Raw genomic sequence first — 23,590 nt, 5'->3', positions numbered from 1 at the left:
ACTTAAAATTGTGACCTCTGGTCCTCCCCAGCCTATTACACTGCAATAAATTGTCAACTGGAACACAACCTTTTTACTTCCATTAAAATATTACATTAAACAAATCATCCCTTACGGCTATTCTAAAATGTGTAGAACTCTAACCCTTCTGCCCAACCTTGATATCAAAGATATTTTATACTGTGAATTAATTTTGTGACCTTCCTCCGCACCATTTCCAAATCCTCGGTAACACCCACCACATGAGGAGACCAAACTGGTGACATTATTCCAAATAAGGTCTGACCAACATCCAGTACAAGGACAAAATAGTACATGTTGTCTCTTTCAGTGGTTGCATGATTGCTTTAAGAGCTGGTCACCTGATTTGATGGTAATGTCATTGAGGTGTTTCACAGGCTGTTGCTGAAGTTTTAATTTATTCTGTACAGGCAACAACAGCTGCTATAATAAATCTGGTGTTATTTTGGATCTAAGTATGCAAATCACATCCTTTTCGTTCTGTTTAAAACCCACAAGCCCTAACATAGTTGGGACATTACGCTATAAAAGCAAAATACTGCAGATGTTGAAATCTGAAAGAAGAATGGAAAGTGTTGGAAAAGTTCAGCATGCCTGGCAGCATCTGTGGAGAGAAAGAGACTTAACCTTTCGAGTCCAATAGGATTCTTCTTCGGAACAAAGAAATATGTTTTATCTTGTGCTCAGTTGTTAGGACAAAGAATAATACAGCAGACGAACAGGCCCTTCAGTCCATCAAGCCCGTGCTGATATGCAGTTTCAATCCCTCTGTTTGCCTCCTGTTCATATGTTTTTCAAGATGCACCTTGAATGTTGCTAATGTGCCTGCTTCCACCACCTCCACTAGCAGTGTGTTCCAGGCACCCACCACCCTCTGTGTGGAAAAATTTCGTAGTAAAAAGTCTGACAACATCAGGTTGGTGTTGTCAGACTTTTTACTGTGTTTACCCCAGTCCAACGCCGGCACATCCACATCATGGAAAAATTTCCCCACACGTCTTGCCTAAACTTACCATCTCTCACCTTAAACTTATGTCCTCTTGTAGTCAACTCTCCTACCCTGGAAAAAAGCCTCTGGCTATCCACCCTATCCATGTCTCTCATAATTTTGTAAATTTCTATCAGATCACCCCTCAGCCTCTGTCCAATTTCACTTCACACCTTAAACTCTCCAGACCAGGCATCATCCTGGTAAACTTTCTTTGCATATTCTCTGTTTTGTGAATCATTCCCCCAGCACGCCATTTTGTTCGAGCTATCATTGCCCATGTATCCTTTAGATAATTGCGCACCGGAATGGTCAAACCACTTCTGTCTCCACGTTCTGTAATGCTTTTCATTGAAGGTTGTAGCAGGTGCAGTGTGCTTGTGAGGAACAGGTGACTTTAGGCCAATGCTTTCCAAAGCTTTCACCCACTAGGAGTTCCCTTATCTCCTGTCTGGATCTGTTGCAGGCTTGTTGATAGATATTGATCGCTCTATTGTTGTATCATGCAACTACCAGTAGTGGTAAGTGAACTAGATGAACCTTGGTGACCCTTTTTGACAAGAAATTCCAATGTTTGTAATAGTTTTACACAGCTTAACATGTGGAGCTGTTGCTTCCCATCGTATGGCTCCTGATGAACCCGCATCTTTAAAAATGTATTTGTTCATGGGATGTGGGCATCGTTAACTAGGCCAGTTTTTATTGCCCATGAGAAGAACTCAAATCAGTCAATAACTGCACCGCTTCCTAACAGATTTCTGGCACGCTGGGTTCTTGAAAGGCAGCATAAGTGTTCGTACTGAAAATGTACCATACCTTCCACAGCTCCTCCAGTAAGTCACTTTAAATAGAATACAGACTTGTTTCACATCTGTGCCTTGGAAAATATTACTTAACTATGTATGTCTGGCTCTTCCCCAATCCTCTCCTAGGTAGCTTCCACTTTGAGTGGCAAGTCTCGATTGCAGGGCAAATGTTCTGTAATCATTGGCTCGAAGACAGTTTTCAAACAAGCGTACAAATTAGGAGCAGCAGTACGCCAGTCAATCCTTTGAGCCTGCTCCACCACTCAATAAGATTATGGCTGATCTTATTGTAACCTCAACCCCACGTTCCTGGCCACCTTATTAACTTGTCGCCCTTTATTAATCAGGAATCTATCTAGCTCTGCCTTAAAAATATTCAAAGACTCTGCTTCCACTGCCCTGACAGGAAAAAAAAATTCTCCCCTTTGTCTTAAGCATCTTATTTTTAAACACTGACCTCTAGTTCTAGCTTCTCCCACAGGAGAAAACATTTTGACAGGTTGGATGTGGAGAACCACCTCTCAGGCTCTTTAAGATTTCATTCAAGTCTCCTCTAACTCTTACAAACTCCAGCGGCTACAAGCCTAACATGTCCAACCTTTCCACATAAGACCATCTGCCCATTCCTGGTGTTAGTCTAGTGAACCTTCTCTGAACTTCTTCTAATGCATTTGCATGATTCCTCAAATAAAAAGACCAAGACTGTACACAGCAATCATTTTGAATATAATTAAAGAGCTTCCCAGCCATATGATTCCCATCACAATTCATAATCACATCAGTGAGGTTTACAACAGCCTTATAAAAATGGAAATAAGTCAAGGGGGACCTGCCAGGGCTGCCAAGGTAACTATAGTCCCTAGGGTAGAGGGACATGCGGTTACTGCCCCCAGCACAGGTTGACACTGCTGCCAGTTTCCTTTCTGAATAAAAAAGTTACATTGGCTTAACCTCCAAACAAGTTCGAAGTGACAGTTAAAATCTAAAATACAATCAATAAATTGTTGATAACTCTCCAGACCAAGCAGAGCAACAACAGTTAACGTTTTGAATTGGTGACTTTTCAACAGAACTGCTATCGAGGAGACACAGTTCAGGATCAACCCTGCGTAAGAGCCAGTAATAGTCTCTGTACACATCTCCAGACATTCTGTCAATATATCCATTAGTCAATCGTCTCACTTTACTGAGTTTACAGCAAGGTCATAATTATTTCTAAACTTCACAGTGTTGTTGGTTTAGCTTAGATTGGCCAACTCGCTCCAGGCTAGGGGTCAATGCAGGCAGTTTTTCTGTCTCTGTGGTACATTTCCATTGCTTTGTTGGAGAGTTAGAATGAGCCATTACCGCACCAAATAAGGTTTAAAGTGGATTTTGACACCATTTAGAACAAACTCTGATTTCAATCTGAACCCGTTCAGCAAATCTGCCAGCCCAAATCAGGGGAATCTCATTCAGTGGCATTGCAATCAGTGAATCATTCTCCATCATCAACATCTTGGGAGTTGATCATTGACCAGAAACTGAACAGGTCTAGTCAAACAAATACTATGGCTACCAGAGTAGGTCGAAGGCCAGGAATCCTGCAGCGAGTAACTCACCTCTGGACCCCTTCCCCACCCCAGCCCCCAAGCCCGTCCACCTTCTACAATCTTAATTCGGGGATGTAATGGGATACTGCTTCAATAAGTTCAGCAAAACTCAACACTATCCAGGACAAAGCAGCTACCACTCCCACAAACATTCAATCCTCTTGCAACTGACAAACCGTGGCAGCCATGTGTACCATCTACACGATGCACTGCAGGAATTCATCAATGTTCATTAGGCAACATTTTTCAAACCCACTAACACCTAGAAGGACAAGGGCAGCAGATGTGTGGGAATGCCATCACCTGCGAAATTCCCCTCCAAGCCATTCACCATCCTGACTTGGAAATATATCTTCGCAATCACTGGGTCAATATCCTGGAACTCCCTCCCTAACAGCTTTGCGGGTGTCGCTACAGCTCAGGGACTGCCGGAGTTCAAGAAGGTAACTCACCACCACCTTCTCAAAGGCAACTTGGGGTGGGCAATAAAATGTCCTAGGCAGCGGCACCCACATCCTTTAAATGAATTTTTTAAAAAATTATTATAACTGTATGATCATCAAACCGGCTTCAGCAGGCGTTTTCTGAGGAAATTAGGACCTGGGTCTGTAATTAAGCAGAATTTTCTTTAACTTTAAGAATAAAAACAGCTATTGAAATTTTCTGAAATCAAACTGAATAGCCCAAGGTGGATCACTAACCTGAAACATTAACTCAATTTCTCTCTCCTCAGGTGCTGTCAGATTTGCTGAGTATTTTCAGCTTGTTGTATTTTTGTTATAGCCCATGGTCTGTCTTTGATTGTAGTACTAAAGCCTATTTTTCACAAAGAAAGGGAAATATATTGGTGCTAGGAGCAATTAACATTGATTTAAAATCATTTTTGCATTCAGAATGTTTAAATTTCTTGTTTGTTTCCTAACTTTGCAGGTGAAAAGTTATTTTGCGGTGGTGAGTTACAAGCACTAAGTATTGAAGCCTACAACTTCTTCATCTTTATCAAGTTTTTAATTACTGTACTGTACTTCTGGAGCTTGGAAGGCAAATGGTCTCATTAAGCCACAGTGAGCCACTGTGTATTACCGATCTGCTGATACCTTCGGGGAGTAACTGTAGTGTGCAACATGGCGAGTCGGCACCGAGTTCTTCATTGCTTGAAGACGGTGGCAGTGATGGATGCAGCCCTCGTTCTTGCTCCAGCCCAGACTCCCAGGATACCAACTACAGCAGTGTCAGCCCCAGTCCCCTGGAGAAATGTAGCGTGATGGGGATGCTGGTGTCAAAACTTGACAGCCGACAAGCCACAGGTGCCGAAGCCTGCTCGGGGGTGTTCGAAGCTCAGGTGAAGATGCCCGATTTCTGCTCCACTCTGCCCGGGGACTTCATCCCCACCCTGGAGGAAATTGAGGAATTCCTGAAAGAGAAAATGGGAACGGTCAAAGACGGACTTTCGGAAAACAGCGCCGCCGCGGGAATCAAGGTGGAGGTGAAATCGGAAACTTCGGGCGACTCTTCGCTGGATTCCAGCGGATGTTTTATGTCATCGTCGGAGGACAGCGGACTTGAACCTGCTCCAGAGGCGACTGTAACAGCTGCGAGTGGGAGCGTTCCTGTGATTCTTCAGCTTCAGCCTCTCCAGCTGTCAAGTCCGCAGCCAACGACACAAACTCCAAGCAGCACGAAACTGGCTCAGCTGGTTGTGAATGTCCAGGGTCAGACCTTTGCCTTGGTGCCTCAGCGGGTCCAGGCTCCAGCAAACGGTGCAACCCGCCAGTTTGTTAAAATTGCTCCCCTGCCCATAGCCACGAGGTCTGTGGCTGTTGGTAGCCTGGTGAATGTCGTCGAGGCCACCCAGAAGCTCCAGAAATCATCGTCCCCCGATGTAATCAGAGTGCACAAGTGCTCGTTTCCAGGTTGCAACAAGATGTACACCAAAAGCAGCCACTTAAAGGCACACTACAGGCGGCACACAGGGGAGAAACCTTACTCCTGCACGTGGCCAGATTGTGGCTGGCGGTAAGTCGATTATACATTCATTAACATACTCAATATTTGTGCCCCTACATAGCTTGTGCCTGTGAAATTTTCTTTTCCTTCTCGTGTTTTTCTATCATCTTATCATTTTAAAACAATTCCTACGCCTGCATTTACGAGGAAAACTACTGTGCAAATCTCTTCAGCTTTACACCTCCCTGTGTCTTCCAGCCTTCGGGTTTTATTGCAAGGAAATGCCCTGAACAGCTCTGCATCCCAAATCATTTCTACTTAACCATAAAAACCAATGTACTGTTATGTAAAAAAAAAAGACAAAATTACATGATAGTGTTATGATATTGTCACTGGACTGGTAACATGGTGGCATTGCAATAATGTGACTGGACGAGTAATCCAGAAGCCCAGGCTAATTGCCCTGGGGAACAAGGGTTCACATCTCACCACAGCAGCTGGTGGAATGAATAAATTTGCAAGTAAAAGCTGATCTTGTTAACAGTGACCGTCAAACCATTGTCGGTTACCCCAAAAGCCCATCTGGTTCACTAATGCTCTTTAGAAAAAGAAATCCGCTGTGCTTAACTGGTCCATGGCCCCAGACTCTCAGCCATGTGATTGACTGTCCTCTTAAATGGCCTAGCAAGCCCCTTGATCTTGCCAAAAAAAACCTTAGTGGGGATGCAATTATATCAAAATGGGGAAGGAATTACACCAGTCCAATCCTTTTCCTCCTGTCCTCTGACTCCATTTGTCTTAACCTCTCCTGTGCACCAACATTTCTTTCTGCAGTTAAGAGATGGAGGAGAGTCAGTACAGACTCAATGGACCAAATGGTCTGCTTCTGCACTGTAGGGATGGTATGAAATTAAGTTGTTGCTAATTTGAAGATTATAAAAAGTCAGCCTTTGTTGGAACTTGCTCCTCAAGCACAAGGTGATCATTTATTTAATGGATGACAATGAGCCTCAAAGTTTGTCTTGTGATGTTATCATCACAATGCACTGACCCGAACAGGTGCCAGAAAGTGGTGACCACGGGAATTTCACAGTAAGTTCATCGCAGTGTTAATGTATGCCTTACTTCTGACTAATAATAAAAAATAAACTTCTTACTTTTTGACTGTCTGATTCTTTCTAAAATCTCTGAAATGATTTTCTTTTAATCCTGCAACTTTCCATCTGTTGTTTTTTTCCCTCTCTTTAGCCACAGGGTAAGTACAAATAGGCCAATTATTTGGCCAGTAATCAGGTAGAAATGATACTGGTGTCAACTGCAAGCAAACCTGCGTGATAATTATAGAATCCCTACTGTGCGGAAGGAGGCCGTTTGGCCCATCAAGCCTGCACTGACCACAATCCCACTAAAGCCTGTCCCTATAACCCCGCCTGTTTACCCTGCTAATACCTCTGACACTAAAGGTCAATTTAGCATGGCCAATCTGCCAAACCCGCATATCTTTGGGGTGTGGGAGGAAACTGTGGCACCCGAAGGAAACTCGTGGGGCAAACATGCAAACGCCACACAGACAGTCACCCGAGGCAAGAATCGAACCCAGGTCCCTGGTGCTGTGAGGTAGCATTGCTAACCTCTGTGCCAGCATGCTGCCTCTTTGACATCCTTTTGGAAAATATTTCTTCACCACATGTTCCAATGAAGTAGAAAAATTTTCTGTCCCTGGAACAACAGTGCCCGATTGTCTTTTCACCACCTTTTCTTAGATGGAAAATTGAGAATAGCCTGAGCGATTACCTATGCATGATTCTTTTAATCGTATTAGAATTATAACTACCTAGTCATGTGTAACCTTAGAGTTGTGTGTAGGAGGTGATTTTATGTTTTTGTTGAGCTGCTAATAGTCCAATTTTTGTTTCTTAAAAAAAATTTGCCATGATTTGCTGATGGCCTGAAGTTTTTGACATGTTGAGTTTGTGACGACAGCCAGGCAATGTGAAGCTATATTTCGTTGAAATGTTGGCACTGCATGGACCTCTGACTCAGTTGTGGATTTAAAACTAGAAAGGAACACTCATTCCTCTAGTGACATAACTCACCAGCTCAAGAGATGGTTGAATGGGGAAAGAAGGTCTACCCATTGGAACCAAACGCTAACTTCCATTTGCTACTTTTCCTCTGGTCATGGCAGCCCACCTGATCAGACTAGGAATCAGATTTCCCATTGTTCATTTGTGCAGGCTTCTCCTGACATTGAAGAATCGCCCAAGACTAGAAACTTCGGGTGGAATTTTCCAGCCGTTTTTGCTGGTGGGATTTTCCGGTCCCACTGCAGTAAATGGAGATTTAGCTACATGCCAAATTCTCGAGGCAGGAAGAGGGCAGGCAGCCTGTCCTGTAAGCTTGGATCTATAATGTCTTGCTGGCTGAAACTTTGATTGGATACAACCTTTTTAAAAACTTGGGATAGACAAATGCTGGTCCCAAATCACTTGGAGCAACAGCGGGGAGCCGGGGGGGGGGTGGTGAACAGCCAAAAAAATTCCTGTCTTTGTGTCAAAATTGCTCCTCTTTGTGCAAACTGGGTGGATCTCCCATCACCATGATTCATGTTATAGAACTATGTCAGGAAGTAATCCTACAATATGAGGCAGTGTTGCAAGGAATATGCTGGTGACAGTAAAAGCAAGTATTAAATCCATTTGAAGCAGCGGAACTCTAGAATCTTTATTATGTTGAAGACACATGGTTTCATAGATCCAATGATCTTAACTTTTTCTTGCTAAGCCTTTTTATTTAAGGAATGGTAGCACCATTAAACATGGAACAGGCTGACAGAGAGTGGTTATCTTAGTGGATTAGTTAACATCAAGATCGGGACCACTAATCCAGAGAACGTAAGAATCCTGCATTGCCAGTTTGGAGATTTGAATGAAGTTTGTTTTTAAAAATGTATAAATAAAGGATAATCAGTGAGTAACTGTGAAGCTGCTGGATTGTGACAGAAATCGAGCTGGTTCACTATGTCCTTGAAGGAAGGAAAGATGCTACTTTTACCCACCTTGGTTTTTTTGATCTACTCCCACACTGATGTGGCTGCGTTAACTGCCCTTTGGCTTGCTGGAGCAGTTCAATCAGTTAAACCAGGGCAACTAGGGATAGATAGAGGAGAGCCAGTGGATGTGGTCTTTCTGGATTTTCAGAAGGCGTTTGACAAGGTACCTCACAGGAGGTTATTGCAGAAGGTCAGGGGACAGGGAGTTGGGGGTAGGGTGTTAGCATGGATAGAGGATTGGTTGTCAAATAGGAGGCAGAGAGTGGGGGTCAATGGGTGCTATTCGGATTGGCGGATGGTGACTAGTGGAGTGCCTCAGGGGTCGGTGCTGGGGCCTCAGCTATTTACCATTTATATAGATGATCTGGAGGAGGGAACCGAGTGTAGGGTGTCGAAATTTGCTGATGACACCAAGATTGGAGGAAAGGCAAATTGTGCGGAGGGTGTGGAGAGTCTACAGAAGGATCTAGATAGGCTGGGCGAATGGGCCAGGAAATGGCAAATGGAATTTAATGTTGGCAAGTGCGAGGTGGTCCACTTTGGTAGGAATAATGGTAGGAAGGATTATCACTTACATGGCGAAAAACTGCAGCAGGCAACGGTGCAGAGGGACCTTGGGGTCCTTGTGCATGAGTCGCAAAAACCCAGCTTGCAGGTGCAGCAGGTGATCAGGAAGGCGAATGGGATGCTGGCCTTCATAGCGAGGGGGATTGAATATAAAAGTAGGGAGGTCTTGCTGCGGCTGTATAGGGCATTGGTGAGGCCGCAGCTGGAGTACTGTGTGCAGTTTTGGGCACCGTACTTACGCAAGGATATTTTGGCCTTGGAGGGAGTGCAGAGGAGGTTTACTAGGCTGATGCCGGAGTTGAGGGGGTTGAGCTACGAGGGGAGGCTGAATAAACTAGGCTTGTACTCGTTAGAGTTTAGAAGAATGAGGGGAGATCTCATTGAGACGTATAAGATGATGAATGGGATGGATAGGATAGAGGTGGAGAGACTCTTCCCGCTCAGAAAGGACAATAGGACTAGGGGGCACAGCCTCAAGATAAAGGGGGGGGCGGTTTAGAACGGAGTTGAGGAGGAACTTCTTCACTCAAAGGGTGGTGAATCTCTGGAATTCTCTGCCTGTTGAAGTGGTGGAGGCTGCCTCGCTAAATATTTTTAAGACGCGGGTTGATGGGTTTTTGATAAGAGAGGGGATTAAGGGTTATGGGGAGAGGGTGGGAATGTGGAACTGAGCCACGACAGATCAGCCGTGATCTTATTGAATGGCGGGGCAGGCTCGAAGGGCTGGATGGCCTACTCCTGCTCCTATTTCTTATGTTCTTATGTTATAGGCCTTTTGGCTAAGATGCAAATGACATCAAGCCTGGGAGAAGGTGCAACACCTGCTCCAATCAGCTTGGATCACGTAGATCAAGCCCAAGACACAAAGTGGGATGCCTGTTACCAGTCACAATTTGCAAGGATTGTTCCTGCTCTGTATCTCTACTGATCTGTTTACAGGTATATCTCATACACAGTCCTAAGAGTGTGGTACTCAAAGTAATTTTTAAAAGATCATTCTTAAGGTATACTCAAGGCCAGCTTGGATCTGGAAAGTCTCACTTGCTGAGACTTTGAATTGGACTTCGATTGGATTGAATTGGATATTTTTTAAAAACTGGGCATAGACCTTTTGGCCTTTTCCAGCCTTTAGGCTAAGATCAAGCGTAGTTTTTAATCCTGCACTTGTTAGAAGTCAATGAGGTTACACTGAGCTTCAAGTGAAGCAGTTTTTTTAAACTGGGCCTTTTTTTCCATAGAAATCATAAAAACCCTACAGTACAGAAAGAGGCCATTCAGCCCATCGAGTCTGCACTGACCACAGTCCCACCCAGGCCCTACCCCCATATCCCTACACATTTACTCACTAATCCCTCTAACCTACACATCTCAGGACACTAAGGGCAATTTTTTTTAGCATGGCCAATTAACCTATTCCGCACATCTTTGGACTGTGGGAGAAAACCGGAGCACCCGGAGGAAACCCACACAGACACGAGGAGAATGTGCAAATTCCACACAGACAGTGACCGGAACCGGGAATCGAACCCAGGTCCCTGGAGCTGTGAGGCAGCAGTGCTAACCACTGCTAACGTGCCGCCCTAAGATGCAAGTGAGATCAAGCACTGGAGGGGATGCAATGCCTGCTCCTATCAAATTGGATCATGTAAATCGAGCAAGACAGGAAGAGGGCAGCATGTCTTGTCAGCTTGGATCTGTAATATCTCACTGGTCGAGACTTAGAGTTGGATATAACTTTAGAAAAAACTTGGGATTGACAAAAGATGCTGGCCTTGAGTATATCCTAAGAAAGAATTTTTAAAATTACTTTTGAGTACCACACCCTTAGGACTGTGTATGAAATATAACTGTAAATAGACCAGTAGAGTTACAGAGCAGAATCAATCGTTGCAAGTTATGACTAGTGACAGACCATGATCAATGGCAGTCAAAGAATTGGCATGCGACAACGGGCGAATGAGAATTCTTCAAAAGATTAAAAAGATAAATCCTTTGTAGAGGAGGCAGCGGGGTTAGAAACCTGAAGTGATCAATCCTCAACGTGGTTGGGCACGTCCAGAGAGTTTTGATTCCTGACATATATAGATTGCTTGTCACCTAGTTGGCCTTTGTGATTGGAAGCTGAGACCACACTGGGAATTTTCCAGCGTGTTTCCACTTCGGTCAACATCCGTTTGCAATGTATTCCAACAAAAGGCAGAGTTTGAATCGGTTAGTGATGGTGGAGGATATCCACTTGATGATGACCTGCCATGTGGCCTTCCACCTGTTGCAGATTTGTTGCGTGACTTTCTGTTGCCCACCCTATAATGTCAGATCAGCAGTGACGCAACACTGATTTAAGAGTTGTTACCGTAAATAGTAACTGGAGCAGCAGAATTAACATGTCATTGTTCCAAAATGATAAAAGTGGCCCATTATGAACTGTAAAATTGTCACCTGTTTTGGTTTGTTCTTGCAAATTACCCAACCCCTGCTGTTTCTGTGATGCTTCAGAAGTGTAATCTTCTTTGTGGGTCTGTTTATCATCCCTGCTTCAAATCAGTGCTGTGAGTTAGATCCTTAAAATAAACATACGTGCCTGGATCACAAGAGTACTGTGTAATTGCTGCTGTATATCATCTGAAACTTTGGTATTAATGAGGACAGATTTTCTCCCCTGCTGGCTGGGTTATACAGTTGGTTCTTAAATGATTCCAGGGTTTTCACTTGCACTCCTCTGACTAGAAATCCATCCCATTTATTAAACATTCTATGGTGAAGCATCTCAGTATCAATGTTAATTTTTTGTTTTATAGGTTAAACTCGTGATTTATCCCACTCTATTTAATTTGGAAGTAATTTTCTAAATTCCTGTTCTTGAAATTGTTTACAATCTTATCGGCTTTCAGGTTGAAAATCCAGTTTCTCCTAGGTTTCTTTATAACTTGAGGCTTTATGAATGTCTCACTGTTTTAAGGTGTTGTCTAAGCCAATGCTAGAAAATTTGATTTTTTTACTTCCTCTGACATACTCAACTATTTTTGCAATGTTGATTGCTGCTCTGTATTGGTTGGACGTTTTGAGTCTCCAAAAGCTCCAGAGGTTATTTCGGTTTCATCCATAGCCATTTAAATTCTCTCTTTCTTTTTTTCCTCTCTTTCTTTTTTTTTCTTTTTTTTGCTTTTTTTCTTTTTCTCTCTTTTTTTCTTTTTCTCTCTTTTTTTCTTTTTCTCTCTTTTTTTCTTTTTCTCTCTTTTTTTCTTTTTCTCTCTTTTCTTTTTCTCTCTTTTTTTCTTTTTCTCTCTTTTTCTAATTTTTCCTCTCTGTCTCATCTCTCTCCCCTTGCCCTGCCCTCTCCTCTCCTTGCCCTGTCTTTCCCCCGCCTCAGTCTGTCTGCTGTCTGAAGCTCCAACCATATGATCTCATAAGAACATAAGAACCAGGAGCACGAGTAGGCCATCTGGCCCCTCAAGCCAGCTCTGCCATTCAATAGATCATAGCTGACCTCTTCGTGGACTTGAGCTCCACTTAACTGCCCACTCACCATAACCCTTAATTCCTTTATTATTCAAAAATTTATCTATCCTTGCCTTAAAAACATTCAATGAGGTAGCCTCAACTGCTTCACTGGATAGGGAATTCCATGTGTGAAGAAGTTTCCTCATCAACTCAGTCCTAAATCCGTTCCCCCTTATTTTGAAGCCATGCCCCATAGTTCTAGTTTCTCCTGCCAGTTGAAACAACCTCCTGGCCTCTATCTAGTCTATAAGAGCTTTGCACTCCTTCAATTCTGGCCTGCCTCTTGTGCAACATTCACTCCCTATACCCTCCCACCATACTTTCTGTTGCCCAGATGCCAAGCTCTGCAATTCCCTCCCTGAATCCCTCCAATCCTCCCTCTCTCGCTCGCGCTCACTCTCATTCGCTCTCTCCTCAGAACCTGCTCGTGTGACCTGTCTTTGGCTTGGTGTCAAATTTGGTCTGACACTTTTCTGAAAGGCTTTGTGGGACATTTTGCTACCTTGCAATCTGTTATTTGAGATGTTTCAGAGAGAGTACATTGTCGTGACTTCTGACTACACATTGATTTCATGCTCACTTGTAGTCAATTGACTCAACTCAGTTGGGGTGAGTGTGGTGGTCCTGCAGTTGACCTCAAGATATGCAGGTTAGGTTGATTGGCCATGCCAAATTGCCCCTTTAGTATCAGGAGGGATTAGCAGGGTAAATACAGGGATATGATCTGAGTGGGATTGTTGCAAGTGCAGCCTCAATGGGCCGAATGGCCTTATGCACTGTAGAGATTCGATGAGTTCTATGATCTTGACAATTCAGGTTTTTTATAGTAATGGATGGGGTGGGGAAGATTGGTTAATGTTCCTGGTTGCTCCCCAGCAGTTCCCAGTGACAACAAAGAGGGCAAAACTGTTGAAAGGAATGTTGAAAGTTTGTATTATTAAGTTAAGTATTTATCAGACTCTTTAGCAGCCTCCTATTCTCTCCATATGATAGATGCAGTATGATTTGGAACACACTTAATACAAGCTTTTTGTTTCCCCACCCACATACACTGCAGCAACAGTTCAAAAGGCCAAACATATATTCTTATAATAACAGAAAATGCTGGAATCATACAGCAAGTCAGGATGGATCTGTGGAGAGGGAAACAGTTAACCTTTCATCAGAATTGTAAGACATTAGATATTTAACCATCTGACAGCTAGTACAGAGCCAGGGAAAAGTGTGTCATCTGGCATTTCAACAAATACCTTAATCTCCACGCACTAATAGGTTGTGCTGCATATGTATATATAAAAGTCAGATGATAGTTTTGTCACTGTAATTGGCAGTCGAGCACCAAGGCACTGTTGAAAAATCTGTCCTATTCCAAGGCTAATATTAACAGCAGCATGCATTTATATGTTTTGAGTGTTTGTTGCTCCTGTTGTCCCAATGAATGGACCTTTTAGAAAGACAACAAGCGCTTTGTAACAGAATAATCTCCAGGCGCACAGCAATCACAGTCCACTTCTTCTGAGTAGGGCTTGCAAATCATTCTGCCATGTCTCATTTCACGGGACTGCAGGGATATAACGGTCTCCCATTCGCTGGTAAATGGTTCCTCTTGTTGCATACGGTTCAGTAACAGGACGCTATAATGCTGTTGGTTTTTTCTTTACTCGTGCACGCACTTCTGCATGGCGAGGTGTGCGCCCTTGTGCCGTGGAACTTTTCCCCCACTACCCCCCCCCCCCCCCCCACCCCCACCCCCCCATCCCCATGATCTCTATGGTAATTTGTATCTTTTTGAAATCCTCCAGGTTTTCTCGTTCAGATGAGTTGTCCAGGCACAAACGCTCCCACTCAGGAGTGAAGCCATACCAGTGTCACATCTGTGAGAAGAAATTTGCCCGCAGCGATCACTTGTCCAAGCATGTGAAAGTGCACCGGGGACTAAGAAACAGCAGAATAACCAGAACAGCCAGTTAACACTCGGCTGCCCTTCTCCTTTATAGCAAAGCGTACCAGGGCTGTCGAACTTGTAAATGGAATGTACAAAATACGTCAAAATGTGTTCATGTGTGTCGGTAATCTTTGGACGTGGGTGGGAACGGGTTTTAACAGCTCTTAGTTTGAAAACTTATTTCTCTAAGTGAAGTTTAAAAAGTTATTTCTCTAAGTGATAAAATCTATTGCATTTCTAATGTATATTTTATTCATCTTTACTTTATGAGTACAGGAAGGTTGGTTGGTTCACATTTATCATTGTAATATTGACCCTATCTGGATCTTTGGTCAGTTTGTTGTGATTTTGTTGGGGAAAAGAGATGTCTGTGCAAATCTAACACGATAGATAAAAGAAGCAGAGGGAGGAGGTAAGAGCGTTTTTAATCCAGTAAGTTTTTATGATCCAGAATTCCTGAATTTGTGGTGAACGCAGATTCACTAGTAGCTTTCAGAAGGGAATGGATAAGTACCTGAAGAGGAAATATTTATGGCAAAAGGGTAAGTGAGTGAGAATAAGTTGGATAACCCTTGCAAAGAGATGGTAAAGGCATAATAATTTGAATGGCTCCCTCTGTGCTGTAAGGTTCCGTAATAGGTTCAATAGTCTGTCGGTTATAGGAACCAACCTGGACACAGCTGTGCAGCAATTGTGAAGATACCGCACAGCCCACTGACGGGCCCCTATGTATGATTACTGCAAGCAACTCCCCCGATAGGTTAGAGTTGAAACTCCAACACAAATTCACACTATTGGAGAGGATAATAAGTCATGAAATTGAATTCGCTCTGCCGGCTAATCTGTGGCTGGAATCTAAAAACAGCGAGCATTCCAGCCTACACATGACTCTGGTTTCACAATATGTGGTTGATTTTTAATGTGGTATAGCCTCGATTGGTTAATGTCAGTCACAGGGCAGCTAAGATTGAGCAATAAATATGGCCTTGCCAATGTGCTGAGCATGTTTTAGAAAGGGCTGCTGAGTAAGGCTTCCGCATACGTCCGATTTGAGCTGCAACCTTTTTTTTTGAAGAAAGTGCCCATCTTTCAGGGATGTTGCCACCTTATGCCAGTCACTCTGTGAGCCCCTCTTGATTTGATTTTTGTCATGGATGTGAGTCCATTTGGAATTGTGGTAAGAGTTTCTACAGTGGCTGGCACTGCTGTCTCACAGCGCCAGGGACCTGGGTTCGATTCCTAGTTCGGGGTGACTGTCTGCTTGCAGTTTGCACATTCTCCCCATTCCTGCCTGCGTGGGTTTCCTCCAGGTGCTCCGGTTTTCTCCCACACTCCAAAGATGTGCGGATTAGGTTGATTGGCCATGCCAGATTGCCCCTTGGGGTGTCAGGGCGATTAGCAGGGTAAATATGTGGGGTTACGGGGATAGGGCCTGGGTGGGATTGTTGTCGGAGCGCACTCGATGGGCTAAATTATCTCTTCTTTGCACTGTCGGGATTCTGAGATTCTACGTTCTCTTCGCTAACACAGGGGAATAGTCTGATGCCAGATGCCATGTAACAGCTGTCTAATCCAGTTCTGCTTCCAGCTTTTCCCAACTCCAGTGCTGTTTCCAGTGCCAAGGAAAAAACTGATTTGGTCCGCTAAAGCTCTTCTCCATGGAACCTTCTCTTTACTGCCATCTGGCTAAAATCTGAATGATGTGATGACTTTGCTATGACAGCCCTAGATGGAAGGTTATCTACGCGTTCATTGTTTTTAAAAAGAAGTATTCTTTCCAATGTGCATTTCCTATTTGGTGGCGGTGTATTGCAAATTCACTCAGCGTTCAAATTGTGGTGGCAACATGCACTTTCACGTGCGTGTTGTACTCTAGAGCTATGGATAGTGATGGTAGATGTTCCAATTTTCTTGCTGTCACATGGCTGGCTGGCAATCTTGTCTGCTGTTACTGCCTACCATGGGCATGTGTTGGAAAGATTTTCGGGTTAATACTCAACCTGTTTGGCTGCGTTATGAACACCTTCTTTGGCTATCAAGTCCTGGGCTAGGACTTGAACCTTAGAGCTTCTGGCTCGGGGACAACAATGCTGCCCGTTGCACCACAAGACTCTCATTTTCAGTTCACCTTTTATTTATGTAATTTTGCCACCTGGTCTTAACCATGGAAATAATTTGCCTTTTCTACCAATAAATAAGTTCTGCAGCTACCGTGCCAAAATCTATTTATTTCATTCTCAAATCCCAGTCACTTCCCTCAAATGAAAAATGTGCATCTTAAACACCAACGTGAGAGAAACTTCTCAAAGGCAACCTGTAGTCATTCACCAGGTTCTGAAAAATAATTGTCTTTGTGTATCTCACAGGCTCATCCAGTTCTCTGAATGCATACAATGTGGCTGTTATTTCCTTTACTACTTATATTGGACGGCACAGTGGTTAGCACTGCTATCTCACAGCGCCAGGGACCTGAGTTCAATTCCGGCCTCAGATCACCGTCTGCATGCAGTTTGCACCTTCTCAGTGTGTCTGCGTGGGTTTCCTTTGGGTGCTGTGGTTTCCTGCCACAGTCCAAAGAGATGTGGGTTAGGTTGATTGGCCAAGTTAAATTGACCCCAGTGTCAGGGCATTAGCAGGGCAAATATGTGGGGTTCTGGGAATAGGGACTGGGTGGGATTGTGGCCGGTACAGCCTCAAAGGGTCAAATGGCCCCCTTTTGCACTGTTGGGATTCTATGATTGTACTGTTTCTTCAGCAGTTACTTACTCTTTTCGAAACTGTGGAACTCCTCATTTCAGTCTTTTTTCCTACAGCCTTCAAGTGCTTCTAAACCAGTTTGTTAAGCCTCTCAAGCCTGTTCCACAACTCAAGTACATATTGGCTGATCTGTACCTTGACTCTACCCACCTTGGTTCCAGACTTCTCCATGCCCTGGGCTAAAAGAAAATCAATCAATCAGTTTTGCAAATTTCCAACCCTTTTTTTGTTGGGGTGGTTAAGGGGGGGGAGGGGGGGAGTAGAGAGTTGTAGATTTGCACAACATTTGATGTGAAGTGCCTCCCAACGTCGTCCCTGAACAGCTTAACTCTAATTTTAAGGTTATGGCCTTGGATTTCTTTTAAACCTATCAAATCCTTTAATCCTAAACATCTCAATTAGATTGCACCTTAATATTCTGTTCTGAAGAAAGTTGCCTGATTTATGTTGTCTCTGTCCCTGGTTGCTTTAAATTCTGCTGCTGTCCTGAACTATGGGGTCTTTAGTTAAGCTTTTTACTAATTGTATTGTGTGGTAAAGGTGAAACTCACTGAGGATGCAATTGCTGACCTGATGGATTGAAAGCTTTTCTTTCGTAGTCCAGTGTAGAGATATGTAAACTGCAGAAAAGGGCATGGAGGGTCTTAGAGTGCACTGTTCCTGTGGGAAGATAAATTATGTCATGGGTGTAACTTGAAACTGCAGGCTGCGTAATGTCTGTTTTTGTCAGGGAGAAAAATCCCAAGAATAATGCTATCAACAAAAAAATTCATCGAGCCATAGAATCCTGCAGTGCAGAAGGAGGCCATTTGGCCCATCGACTCTGCACTGATCACAGTCCCACTCGGGCCCTATCCCCATAACCCCATGCATTTACCCTAGCTAGTCACCCTGACACTAGGGGACTATTAAGCAAGGCCAATCCACCTAATCTGCACATTTTTGGACTGTGGGAGGAAATCCACGTAGACACGCGGAGAACGTGCAAACTCCACCCAGCCAGTGACCCAAGCCGGGAATCGAATCCAGGTCCCTGGCGCTGTGAGGCAGCAGTGCTAAGCACTGTGCCCCACCCATGCCGCCCTTGCCCCTGCTCCTTTAACCACTGAAAAGGTCATTCTCAGCCCACTGCATCATCGACAGGATGATTTCTAAATCAGAACATGATTCGTTCACGTCAACCCCAAAATTAATAGAAACACAAATTTAAATTGTAAAGAGGCCATCCCACACGCTGCAAATCCACCTCCCTCCACCCCCTGCCCCAAGCTCCCTGAAAAATGTGTGAACTCTATTCTGTAGCAGTTGTTAGGATGGCTCCCAAACAGTTAATAGCTGTCAGCGACCACATACTTACGCACACTTAAGGTATCAGATGACCGACGGTGCCTATGGAAAGGTCCTATAATTTGCTGCCTCCACGAGGGAAACCGAACATTTGGTTGGGATAAGTTTTAGGCAGAAGTCAATGTGAACCTTAATAAAAGTGCGACAACCCACAGAAAACCAGTAATGAGCAAAGCCTTGAAGTGAAAGCACTTGCAGGTTTGAGGCAGGCCACTGATTTGTTCATTTTTAGCTAAGTCATAAAATCTTAAAAATGGAGAACTCGACTTGGAAACTATTCAAGTCATTCTTGTGTATTTTGATATGATTCCCATCAATCACAACCCCACTTTGCAATAATACTCCAAAATTACTAACATAGATTTTGGTTTCACGTGGTGATGTTGTAGGGACATCTACAGTTTCGCTACAAGTCTAGTAAATGAAGACAATCTTGTCCAGAATTAAAGTTCCAATGTTGGCTGTGTTACTATGTGTTGGAAAATACACTGGTCGCTGAGGCATCAAATTTATAAACACATTGAAATAACCAATTCTCAATGTAGACAGCGCTCAGATTGGTATAAAGTGAAAAGTTTTGTAATGTGGAAGCTACTTTTGTAGCAAATACTTCACTGAGTACAATATAGTTGCAGTGCAAGAGGCCATTTGGCCCATTGAGTCTGCAATAGCTTTTTCAAAGAGCAATCCAATTATTCCCACTCGCCCACTTTTCGTCAGGTATTCATACAATTCCCCTTTGACAGCTGCTGTTAAATCTGAATTCATCATCCCCTCAGCCAATGCATTCCAAATCCTAACCACTCACTGCATTTAAAAAAAAGTTTTTCAAAACGTTGAAAAAAGAGGCAGGAGTAAACGATTCGGCCCTTTGAGCTGTTCCGCCATTCGTTTTGATCATTGTTGATTCAATATCCAAATTCTGCCTTTCCCCACTACCTCCAAAATCACTTAATCCCTTTAGCTCCAAGAGCTATAACTAATTTCTTGAAATCGCAACGCTTTTGCCTCACCTACATTCTGTGCTAGTGAATTCCACAGATTCACCACTCTCTAGGTGAAGAAATTTCTCCTCCCTTCAATCCTAAAAGATTTACCCCTGATCCTCAAACTATGACCCCTCGTTTTAGACTCCCCCACCATTGGGAACATTGTTTCTGAATCCACATTGTCTAATCCTGTTAGAATTTTATAACTTCCTATGAGATTCCCCTCTCGCTCTCCTAATCGCCAATGAATATAATTTTAACCGACTTAGCCTCTCCTCATATGATGGATGTACCATCCCAAGATGTTGACATTTGCCTCCTTCATGTTGCCTCTCGTTATTTTGCCAGTCACCTTGATTTTGTATAATTTTCCAAACATGTTACTGGATGATGATCAGGAGTGTAACCTGATTTATTTGTTTCTCCTTAGCCAAGGAGCTTTGAAGCCAAATGCATTGACCCAAGGTCTTCCCTGCATGAGCTCCTCTAACACGGCAAAAAACAGGGATAAACCGTAGGGCATTTGTAGTCTTAAGGGTGGGATTTTCTGGATTTTCCCACCCGCCGGTAGCAGATGGGTGAGCCACCCATAGATGTTGGTAGGACTGGAAGATCCTGCCCCATACTTCTCAATACCACACTGGGGTAAACATTTACCCACAGAGCTACTGAAAATGCTAATTCTTTTCATATATGTTTAGCTTAGTATCATCTTCCCCCAATCCTAACCTCTAGTCTTTCTCTGTTCTCTCTCCTATCTCTCCCCGTGTTCTCTCCAAGCTCATCTTGTCCATGAGATCCACCTCCAGTTCCCTAAACCCTAATCTTACGAGTTCTGAACATGCAACTTCACTTCCTAACCTCACATTAGCTGACGTTACTAATGGCACTGTCTCTGCTCAGATTCTGTACCCTCCCCTTCAAAACTGCCATCATCACCTTTGCCAGCAAAAACAATCTTGTCACCCTTCCATTAATTACAAACCACCATCTCCAAACTCTCATTCCTCTCCAAAGCGCTTAAACTTGCCTCCTTAAACACAATGTAAAAACAAGGAGCAGGAGTAGGCAATTCAGCCCCTCCAGCCTGTTCCACTATTCAATAGGATCATAACTGATCTCACATCAGCCTCATCTCCACCTCCTTGCCGGCTCCCCATTACCCTTGATCCTGCTACTAATTTAGAACCTATCCATCTCCTCAAATTTGCTTAGTGTTCCGGCGCTCACTGCACTCTGGCATAGAGAGTTCCACAGAATCATAATATAGAATATTACAGCGCAGTACAGGCCCTTCGGCCCTCAATGTTGCACTGATGTGAAACCAATCTAAAGCCCATCTAACCTATACTATTCCAATATCATCCATATGTTTATCATTTGAATCAAGTAATTCCTCTTCATTTCTATGTTAAATCTGTCATCCCTTAGCCTAAATCTATGGCCTTTCATTCTAAAATGTCCAGTAAGGGGAAACATCCACTCTGTATCTCCTTGAGCACCTTCAATACTGAAACCGATGCCCATCTTTCCAGGAGCACCATGTTTGAATTCCCGTGATCAAGATTCTGCTACGATCATCGCCCTGAAATGACACTCCAAGTTGAATCTGAATCCCTTGTGGTTCATCTCACCCCATGTCTTATAATGCATTTAATTGTACAGATTAGTCATTGGATACATAGATTTAATCCAAATTTTATTATTGGAGTGTGTATAATGTTTAATGAATAAGCAAATGATTTTAACCCTGCAGCATTGAATGAAGTAATGGTATACTGTTAAAATATTGTAAAACAGAAGTCTGATAAATAGTGTGAATACTGCTAGTATAGTCTCTTCTTTTTTCTTGCTGTTTAAATTTTTCACCGTGAAGGTGATGACCTTTAGAAATATATTTTGTCTTCTGCTCGGCCATCTAAACCAACAGAGAGATGCCTTGTACAATAGGAGTTCACTTGAATGAAACAACTTCTCTTGAAAATTGTTTTCCCAGCCACTGACTTTGCTGCTGAACATTTGATGGAGCGTTTGTGCCAGAGGAGATCCTGCTGCAGTCATTGCGAGCTTCTTCCCATTAAACATCTTTGCATCATGATGTTTGCTTTGGTTTGGAACAGCAAGAAAGTTGCGTTGTAGCAATGTGTTTATGTGTATGTATTTATTTAAATTGATCGGTGGATCCATTGAGGCTGAAGGTGATGAGGTGTCTGGGTTGTTTATCGACCATTTAGATACCAAATGTTGGATTGTTGTATCTGTCCAATTCAGATATCCCAACCAGCTTCTTAATCAAAGTTTTACCCAGGTGTGCCTTTATTTATGAGAAGAACAAAGTATGGACACAGCTATATGAGTGCAAAAAACTTTATTAAATATGGTTAACCCATAAATTACCCACTATGCATGCACGAAACATCCAGGATTCAGCTATACTACCCGTAAAAATAATTCGGTCACCTGTAGATCCGGTCTGAGTCCCTCTGGCTCACCTTAGCAAAGGTGATTCTCGCTGACCATTTCTCCCATGATTACTTCCTTACTTACTTCTTTCCTTCCTCCTCTGCTCTGAACCGGTCTCGGTCACCTCCAGCTTCAAATCTTCGCTCCCAAGATGTCGGGAATGCCTATTTTATCCCGCTGTGGCCTTGCCTTTTGCCAATGGGGTCTCTGGACGGGGTGGGTGAAGAGGCGGGGGGAGAGTTTCAGCACCCAAGATCTAGTTGATAACCAGTTGATAGCACACCCGAGCTCGCCCCGGCCACCTTGGAGTCTGGTCCCGTCTAGGCTGCGGATAATAGGCCAGTGCACGTAAAATAGGCGCAACGATCACTTGATGGGTTATCGATAGGTTGGATCCAGATATGTCCCGACAGCCTGTATGAGTTCTGTATATTCAAACTTTGGCCAGGCCCAATTTTCTGGAGCTGATTGTAGTTTAGAGTGCCCAATTCTTTAATTTTAAATGTCCAATTTTATTTTGGGCTCAGCACCATAGATTATCCAGATTTAAACTTTGGATTAAAATGGGTACATGTGTGCTTAAAAGTGCACTGGAAAACTGTAGCAGCTGTTGTGATTTTGTAATGTGCAGATACTACAACAATGGATGAATGGACACCACCTGACAATCATCAGACAAGAATGTTCTCTTCCTGTCAAGGACATTCAGCCTCTAATCTTCGGGTAAGCGTTCTCCAAGGATGACGCATGACAACTCAGAATTGCAGAGCAGAAGCCATGTTCCACACACATGAGGGTGGCGTCAACCTGGATCTTGGGTTCATGTCACACTATCTGTAACCTCCATGACTTGCCTGCACTTGCAAAATCTCACTAACTGTCCTGGCTTGAGACAATTCATACCTCTTTATCCTGTGCTTAATCCTCTCTCCACTCGCATTGTCTGTACCGTTAGAGACATGATTACCTGTAAAGACTTACATTCCAATCATAATCTTGTAAATTGAGTTTGTGTCTGTGTATGCCCTATTTGTGAACACGACTCTTCACTCACCTAAAGAAGGAGCAACACTCTGAAAGCTCGTGCTACCCAATAAACCTGTTGGACTTTAACCTGGTGTTGAGAGACTTCTTACTGTGATTTCACAGTGTGTTGGTGTTTTGACTCCATTTGTTAGATAGTCATCTATTGATAATTGAAAGTAGATTTTTTCATACTAAAAATTTTAAACATTATCATCTGAGTATTATAAATATTTATTCTTGGCGGCAGGACTGGGATTTATTTCCTGTTCCTGGTTGTCCTTGCGTCATTAAACAACATGCCGGATGACTTCAGAATAAATAAGGAAAGAAAACTTGTGTTCGTGCAGCGATTTTCAGGACCACCAGATGTCTCAGAACACTTTATGAAGTACTTTGGAAGTGTAGTCACTGTTGTAATGAAGGAAACCTGGAAGTCAAGAGCAGTGTAATCATCCACAACTTGACAATCCCTGGTTGTATAGCCAAGAAACCCAAAGCAACATATACTATGTATTCATGTCCATCATATCAATATGACAAGACTTCCTTGTTCCAGAAACAGTTACATTTCCGAGTCAAAGTTAGATCA

At 43.3% G+C, this 23,590-nt stretch overlaps 1 protein-coding gene across 2 annotated transcripts in view; it reads left to right on the top strand.

Annotated features, from left to right (window-relative positions):
* LOC145356893 (Krueppel-like factor 15) overlaps positions 1-23,075 on the top strand; it is a 35,786-nt gene extending 12,711 nt beyond the window's left edge. Inside the window, exons 2-3 of one of the 2 annotated variants that reach the window (XM_080209872.1) lie at positions 4,338-5,423; positions 22,607-23,075. In XM_080209872.1, the coding sequence (XP_080065998.1) occupies positions 4,453-5,423; positions 22,607-22,625 (990 nt within the window). In that variant the 5' untranslated portion in view covers positions 4,338-4,452 and the 3' untranslated portion in view covers positions 22,626-23,075. Of the gene's footprint in view, positions 1-4,337; positions 5,424-14,276 lie in introns of both variants that reach the window. The other variant, XM_080209871.1, reaches the window with a different exon arrangement.
* The last annotated feature ends 515 nt before the right edge of the window (positions 23,076-23,590 follow it).

This window comes from Carcharhinus amblyrhynchos, chromosome 22 (genome assembly GCF_965287045.1).
Source record: "Carcharhinus amblyrhynchos chromosome 22, sCarAmb.v2.hapA, whole genome shotgun sequence".
NCBI lineage: Eukaryota > Metazoa > Chordata > Chondrichthyes > Carcharhiniformes > Carcharhinidae > Carcharhinus > Carcharhinus amblyrhynchos.
Note: the sequence above shows the minus strand (reverse complement) of the source record. Positions and strands in the feature narration are given on the sequence as shown.